Source organism: Citrus clementina, unplaced genomic scaffold (genome assembly GCF_000493195.1).
Source record: "Citrus clementina cultivar Clemenules unplaced genomic scaffold, Citrus_clementina_v1.0 scaffold_2, whole genome shotgun sequence".
NCBI classification, from domain to species: Eukaryota; Viridiplantae; Streptophyta; class Magnoliopsida; order Sapindales; family Rutaceae; genus Citrus; species Citrus x clementina.
Window position 1 is genome coordinate 13,937,776 of NW_006262688.1, and position 11,722 is coordinate 13,949,497.

Here is an 11,722-nt window from a genome sequence, read left to right on the forward strand (position 1 = left end):
AATGAAAAGAGAGGGAAAGCTTATTCCAATCCCATATTCCATGATCTAAGGAAAACTACGTCCAAAGTCATAAGAATAAAAGTAAGAAAGTACATAGGCACAAAATAAATGACGTAGGTATAGAGTAAGTATGTTTATTTCTCTATGATCAAATTCACATCTACGTAACAATAATGATAGGTAACACATGTCAATAAGAAGAGAGCCCAAGGCAAAACCTTAAATCTATGTCACCTATCATAAAAAATAGGGACCATCTCAATAAGACAAGGAATCCTTGCCCTCCAAGAATATTATTCTCTCTTAAAGAAAGAAAAACTTAATCTTATTCATTCTTCTTCATCTCTTAAATTTTAGTCAAACACTGAGTTGGAGTACCTTTTTAGGTACTCACCTCACTAGATTCAAGATCAACAAGCATCACAAGTTCTCCACAAACTAAAAATACACGTGAAGGTAAATTATAGCCCCTTAAATGCCAAATGCCTTTACAATGTTCTAAACTGTTAAAAAATTATTTCACACCATTGTAAAAGTATGTGACACCACTTTAAAACCCAAATCCACATGAAAATTCATGCAGATGAAAGACTATGTGTGCATGTGTGTGTAATAATTTTCCAATAAGGGATCACTTACGTTGTTAAAGTAAGCGATAAGCTAGTCAAGAAAAAAATTAGTAATGTTACTAAAGTTTATTACCTGGAGCTTGTCCTGCTTGAGAACCCGTTTGGAAAAATTTGGATTTTCCTCTTGCATTCTTCTGTTTATCATTCTTTCATGAATAAAAAGAAGCTCCAGACACTTAAATACATTACAGGGCAGAATACATTACCTTTTTGAAGGGCTTGGGCCCCATTATATCCCATGGCGTCAAGACTGCGTTGGCTCAATTGACTCATGATTTTGTAGTATTTGATTTTAATAGTGACTAGCTATACTATCACCGCGAATGGCGCCAATCTGTTGACAAAGATTTAAGGTGAACTAGAGAAATAAATAGGTAGGACAATATAATAAATGAGACTTAAATAATTTACGTGGTTAAATACTTAACCTATGTTCATAGATATAGAAAGAACAATTTTACTATTGTGTGATGATTACAATGAAGTTTTTTGTTTAGCTATTTACTCATGTCTCTCCTATATATCAAGAGCTCTCTATTTATGATACAATTTAGATAGCCTAAATCCTTGATAACTCCTTGGCATGATAATCTTTATCATTTAATTATAGTTTTCTCCAATATTTATCTCCAACACTTATCTCCTTCTCAAAGTCACGCTTGTGGAGCTTCTAATTTTAATAACCATTATTGAAATTTTATTGGACCCGAATAAGACTTCCAATTTTTGATCTTCCATATTTCTTGTTACAACAGGTGCAATACTCACAACAATATTTGATTAAGATTGGTCTCAATAGCTTTTTTTTTTTTAAAAAAAATTTAGAATCCATAACCCTCAAATTGTAATATCCATAATGATTACATAAACACCATAGGGTTAAAAAGTTGGAATTTGGACCCGTCTGCATAGAAGCTCAAACAAACAGCAAGCATTGTCGCATCGTATGACGAGTAAAACCCCATCTACTCTTCGAATTGAAGATCCTTGCCGGAGCAGACTTCGCCACCATATCTAATCTTGAACAATACAGCTTATTTGTATATTCAGACGAAGAGTCGTAAAACATTACACAATAAAATAATTGGCTAGAATCCTCAAAGCCATTGCAGCGCGTGTGCTGCCACAGTTACAATTCACAATCAAGACAATTCCGGATACTTTCACTATCATCACTGATCATCCCCAGCTGCACAACTGCATTTCATACAAACCCGCTCATCGTCACTCCTGCGGTCACCTTCATAGCTCAATTTCAAGTTTGACTCATCAATCCCTTTTCCCGTTATCGAAATTCGATTAATTGATTCTACTGCTCAGTTGAACTCTCTAGAATCATCAATGTTTCTTGATATGCCTAGAAAAATCTGTTGCCTCAAAATTTTCTATATTACAGCAAGTATCGTTCAATGCCAACCCCTGCAGCTTTCTTGACTTGCAAGTATTTTGTAAATACGTGGAATGCAATGGAATTCCCATTTCTTCACGAACTGCTTGTCGTCAAGAACTGTCTGTGCTGCCTTCGACCATGGCTCTATGTCATCACCATAGTCCCATGCCGGGTAATTCAAAAGGACATTCTTGCACGTAAACCAGGTCACGCTGTAAACATCAAACTTCCTCTGCAGGGTCACTCTGGTTTTTGGCTTTGAAATAGCCCTGGCAGCCACAATTGTTTTTCTTTTGACCAGCAGCTTTGCCATTCGCTGAGGTGTCATTCTGTTTGAAGGCTTTGAGTTGGCCAATGAAGTAACATCATTCACCACAGACAATGCACCGGTAGCAGCCACATTTGCTGTTTCCCTTTTCATCAGAAGCAACATTTTTTAACATATACTTGAGAAGATCTTGCAGCTTGCCCATCTTTGCCTCATTTCTCTGCCCTGATCGATCCGTAGGACTGGGATCTTCAATAGGCTCGTCAAGTTTCAGTGACCTGAGAATTTCGATCGAAACATGATAGATTTCTTTCACCACCCCGCAGAACCTAATTCAAAGGCATTTATACAGAGCAGATGACCAAAGCCACCACTATCGGAGTATGAACCTCCTTCAACAACAAATGATTATAGAACAGAATAGTTATAAATGGTCAGTCAACTAGAGCAATATCATTCTTTGCAATATTTGAGCTTTATTTGGTTTCGCAATCGTTTACTATAAGTGATTAAGTTTTGCTGGTGTTTGAATGCTCTATTTGAATTTTTAGTTGGGTAAAGTGCATTCCATATGCACTCAGAAATCAACCAGAACAATCTTGCTTTTGTTCTGGGATGCACAGGAGATGTTAAAATTTGGCCGCATCAAATATAACAAGGCAGTTCAAGAAGAAGACGAGCTTACCACCGGAGAAGCTTGTGATTGCTAATGTCGGAAGGCAAGATGTTGAGAAGCACCTCGAAGAACATTTCTCAAACTTGATGTCTTCAAGTATTGTTCAAACATTAGAAACCTTGCTTGATACAGTAGTTTTCTGGGTGTAATATTAGTACTTTTAACCATATCCTTTTGTAAGTATGTTCGTAAATCTTTGACTATTTGTATGGCTTTTACATAAGTTTTGCTCTTAGCTGCAGCCTATAGAATCTGATAGTTGCTGCTCCTTGTTGGCTTTTACCATCATTCTCACAAGCATGTAATGAGCACCGGGACCTGCTTGTTGCTGCTTATAATCATTCAGTACCATGCCCATACTCAACAGGGCAGCAAAAAGAGAAAAAAAAAAAAAAAAGGCTGGTAATTAGTAATTATTGCCAAAAGCACTTTGTTAGCTTTCAAATTCAAAAAATTTAATTAATGTACAAACAACTAAAAGATAAACTGGTTAGCTTCTCAACACACAATTGAAAAGCTTCCAAATTATATAATCGAATGGGAAGCACAAGCATAAACTCACCAAAAATTGATCAGAAAATGAAGCAGAAATTTCATTAAATGCTTAAAACAATTTCAATCAAATGGAAAGGTTGCTGTCAGCTAATAAGGCTTTTTTTTTTCTGCGTCAAAATTTTTTAGCAATTTGAAGGAAACCCAAAAAGGAACTTGCATTTTATTATACAGGTATTTTGAACAGTGAACACTCTGCCTTGCTAGCCCTTCAAATGAGAGAATGGTTTGCACAGAAATAAAATCCATTCTTATAAAAAAAAAAATCCACTCTTATATCCTACAGAATTAATGCAGGCAGCAAAGCAAGAGAATTTAAGGCTTTATACTACACAGTCCCTATGTCCGTACTTCCTACTTTGATGATCCTTCTTTGAGCATCTTGTCATCTGAAGAATTTTCCAGATAGGAAATTACAAGCTCAGCAGCTTTGCACCCGGAGGCTATTGATTTTCCCACGGACAATCCACCTTTGTGGTTACCTAACAAGTTCATTCATAACATAAGAAATAAGAAATGATGAAACTGATAATGGATTAGCTCAGCATCTGACATTGCCAGGGAGAGAAGCCACTCTCATATATGCATAAACTGACAAATGCGTATATCTGCAAAGCAGTTTTTAAGGACAAAGTAACGTGAAGAAACCAATTATAGTGTATTGCTGATGACACCATATTTCATTAGCAACATGACAAAGTCCCAATGCAGAATTATTTCAATTCTCGTAACCTTTTTGACAAAAGTAGAAACCTTTGTCCAAAACCTACAAGGTTGACAAATTATTCAACTTTTAAATTCAAAGCACTAATCAACTTTCAGATTTTGTCTCTGAATTAGAACCATTGAATTCTAATAAAGTGGATTACTAAAAGATCTCATTAAGAATTTACATCTTTCAATTGATAAGTTATTACCTGCATAAAAGAATCCAGGAAGATTTTTCTCCATCTTTTCAATTGCTTCTAAAACGGAGTCATAGTCACGCCCATACAAGGGAAACGCCTTACTCCAGAAGAAATGACTGCCATAAAATATACTTTGAGCCATAAGAGAACGTAAAGATATCTATATTAACAGTACTCTATTTCTCTTCATTGGTTGATCTCCAATCTATCATCAGAAAAGAAGGGTACGCTATGTGTGTGCGTGTGTGTGTATTCTTCACATACTTCACAAACGTGGGTTCCCCTTCCACTCCCAGCAACTGCCTCAGGTCAGAAGTAACAATCTGCTTCAATTCATCCCTAAAACAATAATTTGATCAAGAAAAAAAATTAGATAACCACAAAGTTCCTGACAAAAACGATAAGAACAATGCATAAATTAGCGGAGAAATGAAGGACAAATATGCAGTTGTAAGTAGAAAATTATAAGCATTGACGTTTCTTGTACGTTGAAGCTTTTGCCAATTCCTTGTTGCGACTTCCTCCAACAAAGGTTGTATAGAGAAACAAATCTTTAGGTGCTCGATCAGGAAACATCATAGAGGAAAATAGTGTACCTGTACAGCGAGGTATAAGAAGATCATTAGGAAAAGGATGAGTTATATAATTGAACACAGCCAAAAACAATGCATTACCAAGAGTTTTTAAACCATTTTGCTGCTCCTTAGAAGGTACAAGAACTCCAAATCCTTGAAGAGGCTTCCCGACATTCTCTTTCTTAAAGGCGGTGATGAAGACTGATAGCGGCATGTAAATCACCTGAATAATGAATGGAAATACATTACGGTTGCTCAAAATTCTCAAAATTTAACAGTAATTTTTTTTTTCATACTAGCTATTTCTTCATCAGTGAAGGCATTAGTTCACATCAATCAACATCTGCACAGAAACCTTCTTCGATCCCCACCACTGAATTTTTGTAAGTTGAAAAACCAAATGGCTTCATTTAATGACCATGTCCACGGTCATCAAAAGCTCAGAAAAATATAAGTCCCAGATGAAGATCCTCTAACAAAATACATTTAGTTTAAAGATTTTCACTTCAAAAGGCAAGGCTATTCCAGAGCAACGACCAAATGAAATTTGAAAAAGAAAAGGCCGAGGAAGCTATCACCGGTTTCGTTTTACATGTTTCTCAAAAAAGCTTTCATGGATATCATGCATGTAGCTATTGTGAAATCATGATACAAATATTTTCTTAACTAAATTAAGAAAAAAAATTCTGAAAACTCCAAAAATATAGATAAGCAATTGAACAGATGTTAAAATGAACTGTTAGAAAAATACCTCAGGAAGAAAGTCCAGTGGAAAAAGATTTCCTCCCTTCGTAATCTTCATTTCTTTAACATTGCAGAGTGAAGCCTATCAGAAGAAATTCCCAATTAGTTAATAATAATGATCTTTTAGAAGAGCAAATAAAGTGTAGAACAAGTAGGTAGGCATATGTGCATGCATGCATCTGTGTGTGCGTGTGCGTGCATGTATGCGAGAAAGAGAAAGAGAGAAAGAGAACAAGATGCCATACAATGTTTTAAGTAACAAGTGCAACAAATAGCACACAAGAAAGTATTTAAAACCACAATTAGTTGTCAAATTTGTCTATTGCCCATATTTTAGGAGGCAGCAAAATGGAAGAAGCGTTGATAGTGCTCTAAGGTATAGGTCTCTGTTGACAAACATTTCTTACTTTCAGTATGTGAACTAATAATACCAGCAGGTGAACTAGTATATTTTATCACCCTTCATTTCGTTATATTGATCATGTTTTGATTCTCATTAGTCAGTTCAGCTGTAGCAAGTAGCTAGCTTATATGCTTTCAGCAGCAAGCATTTCAGAGAGCGTATAACTCATTCCCATTAGGCGTGTGCATGCAGTGATTCTCTTGCTGAGCATATGCAAATTGACACCATTATACAAGTATGAAATTACGTTTCACAAAGCAGGAATAAGTATCCAAATAACTGTCTTAAATAAAAGAAATACCAACCGTCATGATTACAGCATCAAAAGATAGGCCTTGTGATTGCTTGTCTTGGTTAGAACTAGAGAGTGACCAATTCTCTAATGCTGATTTCCCATCATGACTATAAGATAATGACAGAACCTTTGATTTCAGACAAACCTCATCCTTGCCAAGTGCTTTGCACAATGCATCAGTGAGGGTCTGCAAGAGAACAAAAAACAAGAAAGTGAAAAAAAATAATATTAAGAGAGTAATAAAGATCAATGAGATTATCAGTATAGAGGACACATCTGACTCAAGATATGTTTGCTAGGATGTAAAGGGAGAAAGAGAATTCTGATTAGAGCTGACAAATGCAAAATGATAGCCATCAAGTGAATAGATGTGATCAGCATAGACGCCTACATAAATTTGAATTAGAAAATGAACAGGTGCAGGCTAACAATAAGAAGAATTAAGAAACCACTATTTCCGTCAATAATACATTAAATAAAAAATTTAGAAGTGCCCTTCATTGCGAATCTTGGTAAAATAAGTAATCTTTATTCTCTGGGTTACACTTTTCATAATTCAAGCCTACATTTCATTTAAAACTGTTGGCTGGAACTACCAAAAGAGATATTTCAAATTTTACAACTCTCCAAGCCTTTTCAAATACCTCAAGAAGCACAGGGCAATAACCCTTCCAATTACCTTAGAGGCACAAGGCAGCAACAGACAGCAGAGGCCAAAATAAAAACCAGAGGACATACGATCAGTGGTTTCCACATCAAAAGCCCACATATCAGTAATAAGATACTCTAGATATGACATCCATAATTCATTAAAATGTGAGTTGCAGCAAGTAGGAGGAAAGGAAAACTTTCCCACCCACTATTTAACAGACAGGTATATAGATAAGATACTTTCCTTCATGACCAAAGTGTGGAAGGGTATAATGTTGGCGCAGATGAGGCAATTTATAGCGCATGTTTAATTCAGGAAAATGGAAACTATACAAGATCAAGAATGATCAACGATCAATTAAAGGATGTTGAATCATCAGCAATTACAGAACTGAAGTTCATGAATACCCTATAAGCACTTGTATATGAAAAGCATGCAATATGCCGCATACGATATGGAAACTAGATTGTCTCCTTTCTGGAAGAGAATTTACAGAGAAATACCTGCATTCCACCCAAAAAAGAAAATGAACCCCGCTGACGATGTTTCTTTTCTGAAGAACCCTTTGCTTCTGCGCTTTTTTCTTTTCTGGCAGAAAACTTTGATTTAATTGCTCCAGCTATGACTGAACCATACCTGAAAGGATTTTCATTCAGCTACCATTATTAATGTCCAAAGGACATTAGTTCATAAAATACAATGTAAAATTGTACAAATTTAACTGTTTGGCAGACTGCTATTAAAGTACATTTAAGCATCTCTGAGAACAATGACAAATTCTCTAGCCCTCATAGTCCTTTAACATTATGACATGGCAAAATTTTCACATAAAGCATAAATAAGAAATGAGACCATCCATATACAAAAAGTTTGGCACCAATCTGCAACTTTGATAAATATGGATCATGGATTCACATCCACAACCAGATATAATTGCAGCAAGTTCAAGAGATGATAATCAAGGTCACATGAATCATTGAGGCTGCACTTCACAAATTTTATTAGTTCAGAAATACATATCTATTTTGCAGATCGCTTCTCTTCAATGTATGATTCATAAAGTACACCAATAAATGCATGCATTGCGAACAAATGTTCAGGAGTGGCAGGAAAGTTGTATGAAGTATACCTTTTCTCTAGATTCCAAAGCTCTGGGAATGAATGGCGCATCTGTTTTAAAGTATGGCAAGGTAATCAACAAAACTACTGAAGAAATGAAATCAATCAGTGCTAGGAACTCCCTGTCATCACTGATAAAATATGACCTTAGACATCACTGATAAAATATGTCCTAGCTCATAAGGGCAGCTCATTAAAACAAAGAGTTGATACATCACAAATACACTGGGAGTTAATTCACAATTTTAATTAGGTCACACTAAGAAAGATGTATACTAATGAAAAAGTTTAGCTCAATTGTCTTTGCTGTTATAGCAATTGGACAATACAATGCACAAACTTTCCAAACAAACTCTAGCATACAAATTGATGGCCACTATTATATCACCTATAACAACATCTAGTCATTTATCTCATTGAATCGTGTATTTTCACTCTTCCACTGCTTCTATCCGGTATACATTTGTATAGGATAGTTTGTAACTTTATATGGAGTTTTAATATGTCAATGTCATTCTGTGTAAACAGGGGGCAAAAGAAATGGAGGAAAGAATAGCACACTTCCAGTGTATCTTGCATGAGACTTTACAGGTAGCAATGGATCAGATACGTTACTCACAACAAGAGATTCAGGATCTGCAGCACTCGTGCCCGCAACAAAAGGGTCAATGAGGAAATCAACAACCTGAAATTCAAAAAGAATAATAAGCAGTGATATAAAACTACAATTGATTGATCTGACAATTCTATAAAAATCAAAATAACATATATTTTTCAAGCATGCAAATCATTAGCACAATACCTCTCTCCCAAAATGACGCTGGAAGAACCCACCCACACTGCAGATTAAAAAAAGGGGGAAACCTGAATATTAAGAAGCTTACTCTTTAAAAACATAAAAAGAAAAGCCATAAGAGTGGAACAGTAATTTTGAGTGATCAGAAAAGTTTATGACCTTTCTTTTGCATCCTCAGCAGACACTTTCGCAGAGTCACTTTTCTTCCACAAAAAGGGCTCAAGAATGATCTGAAACTGAAATCATAGCAATGCACTCCATTGGAGAATTTTTATATTATTGAATGAGCCTCAAATACATAGTGATAAACAAACCTTTGATTGAGCAGAAAGAAAGTTACTCGTTATAAGAGCAATGGGATTGGTGGGGATCTGGCATTAAAATCAAGCAAAGCTTATGGTCATAAAACAGCTACATACATAAAGAAAACAAAGATCTAATGAGAAATTGCTTTCCCCGTCCTCAATGTTACAATATGTAAACTTAAACTGTAGCATAAATAAAGCAATCAGGACATACCAGAAATGGCACCCCATTTCTCACAACATACCGTTTGTACTGTGAAATTGGCTGTAAGGATGGACACAAAAGCTAAGTTAGCAGAGAGATACTTCATTTATCATCAACCATAAAGTCCCAAATTTCAAACATGGGCCAGAAAACATACATTCCACAATTGAAAAGCGAAGAAGTCTAAATGATTTTATAGAAGTTAGCACAGAGAGAGTTTCAGGATGAGATACTTCATTTATCATCAACCATAAAGTCCAAAATTTCAACCATGGGCCAGAAAACAGACATTCCACAATTGAAAAGCGAAGAAGTCTAAATGATTTTTATAGAAGTTAGCACAGAGAGAGTTTCAAGATGAAGTCCCTCTTTACTACCAAGAAAAGACAAATACTGTAGATTCACTCATAAATTTGAAATGATGCAGGAACTCTTACAAATTGTTGTTTTTCTCGAATTCCAAGATCATCGAGCAAACCTTTGACTTCCATCTCGCTCTCAGTCTGCACACAATTAAAAAAAAAAAAGTAAAACAATTCATAAAACTGGCATGAACATCAGTATACATAAGCATCCTCCCAGTCAGCAAAGAACAGTGTTACAGTCATTTGCAAAAAGTAATAATTTATACTTGTCACTGTGCTACCAACAGACAGACTCTGATGAACATTTTGGTATGTTGAAGTAAATCTACCATTGTGTTTGCTCCCTCATCCCAAATTAGACCATCTTTTGAGATACTCCTCAACTTCCCTCCAGCTCTTTCATCAGCTTCAAATACCATGACATTTACACCATTTGATTTTAACTTGTAAGCAGCTGCAAGCCCGCTGCAACATCATGTTACATTGTCAATCTCAAATATTGGATGCAAATGGATGTACATACATACAATCAGAAATCTGAAACAGGTAACCCTTGTATGCATTTTAGTTAAATTACTTCCCAACTCCATATGAGCATTGTCCTTGCTTCCACAAGTTTGCCACAAGTTCGAAAATTGTAACCACTTTGAATTCATCTTACTCAATCACTCAATATTGAAGTGCCAAATGTATAATGTGGGTCCCTTCCGTTGACTAGAGTTTCATGTCTTGCAATGTTGTGACGCAAAATATGTCTGTGTCTAACTCAAATCTCCAACAATGGAACTGGGTTCATTTGTAGCATATAGATGGAACAGATTCCATGCTTCTATAACAGGTTAATATATTTTTTTTTTCCCACTTCTACATTTTGGTCAAATATCATACAGACTAAGCTGATTTTACAATTTGTCAGAAATGAAAATTAAATTGATAAATTCATTTATAAAATCAGAAAAAAATAATAAAAAATATATCCTAAAATTTGTCAAAAACCTCCCATGTTCCACCCGATTAGCAAACAAAATATAGGACAGGTCATTGTTATTAAACCTCATATACCAATTAAACAAACAATATACACTTCTTGTTATCTGATTATCACTTTAGGGAAAAAAAAAAAAAGAATTTGTAAAATGGGTGACCTATGTAGCCGTTATCCAGTCTAAAAACTAAATTGACTGAACTTTTTAAGTATAAGCAGTTAAGCACCGCATGTCTAACCTGAATTAATTGACTTAAAACAAAGAAAAAAAGATTAATAATTCGTTAAAATAAAATTAATAAATAAATTTTTTTTAGCATACCTAACACCAGCACCAACAACAGCCACTCGTTTGGCAGAGCCTGAAAAATCCACACGCCATTTATTTGTCATCTCAATGAATAATAATAACAATATAATTCAATTTTCAAATTAGCTATGATATTTTCATTTTTTATTTAGAGAGCATGAGTATGAGGAGAGACGCTGGTTATCTTCTCCGGGAGCTGACGCCATTGTGTCGTCAAAATCGGAGCCCTGAGAAATGAGAAGTCAGAGGGTGCTGCTACTAGTCAAAAACTGTGACTCTGAGCAGGTGCAGCACACAGATGGAGATAATGGTATTACTGAGCAACTGATTTTGCCATTTATAGTTTTTTTGTTTTGGGCCTACAATAAAAGGCCCATTTTCGGTCCAGTTAGGGCATATCTAGAAGGATAGTGATATTTGAACCCTTCTTTTTATCTCCCGAGTCCACTTTCATTAATTTTTTTTTTATTACATGTTTTCAGCTAGTAAAATTATGATAATGGATGCCAATGGGCTCGAAGCCCATCATTGGGCGCATGGATTTG

General features: G+C 35.4%; 1 protein-coding gene across 4 annotated transcripts; it reads right to left on the minus strand.

The window, feature by feature from the left end:
- Positions 1 to 1,644: 1,644 nt before the first annotated feature.
- LOC18052980 (protoporphyrinogen oxidase, chloroplastic/mitochondrial) lies at positions 1,645 to 11,470 on the minus strand. Of its 4 annotated transcripts, none has more exons than XR_002907092.1 (19): positions 11,353 to 11,470; positions 11,190 to 11,229; positions 10,212 to 10,347; positions 9,955 to 10,020; positions 9,527 to 9,577; positions 9,322 to 9,378; positions 9,167 to 9,243; positions 9,014 to 9,050; positions 8,831 to 8,896; positions 8,222 to 8,262; positions 7,596 to 7,728; positions 6,451 to 6,627; positions 5,750 to 5,824; positions 5,098 to 5,221; positions 4,911 to 5,019; positions 4,688 to 4,762; positions 4,433 to 4,539; positions 2,973 to 3,997; positions 1,645 to 2,565 (listed from the first exon to the last, which is right to left on the minus strand). XR_002907092.1 is itself a non-coding variant. In XM_006447054.2 (18 exons), exons 1-18 carry the CDS (start codon positions 11,381 to 11,383, stop codon positions 3,870 to 3,872), a joined length of 1,530 nt encoding a protein of 509 aa, XP_006447117.1. In that variant the 5' UTR covers positions 11,384 to 11,470; the 3' UTR covers positions 1,645 to 3,869. The 4 variants fall into 4 exon arrangements, 2 of the variants coding, with proteins under 2 accessions (XP_006447117.1, XP_024046291.1); XR_002907091.1 differs by having other exon boundaries at positions 1,645 to 2,679; XM_006447054.2 differs by having other exon boundaries at positions 1,645 to 3,997.
- Positions 11,471 to 11,722: the final 252 nt, after the last annotated feature.

Coding starts and splice junctions, on each gene's coding strand:
- LOC18052980 (XM_006447054.2), bottom strand. CDS start 11,383: ATGGCGTCAGCTCCCGGAGAAGATAACCAGC. Junction 11,230..11,352: donor TCCCGGAGAAGATAACCAGC/GTCTCTCCTCAT, acceptor TGGATTTTTCAG/GCTCTGCCAAACGAGTGGCT. Junction 9,051..9,166: donor GCTGAGGATGCAAAAGAAAG/GTCATAAACTTT, acceptor TTTAATCTGCAG/TGTGGGTGGGTTCTTCCAGC.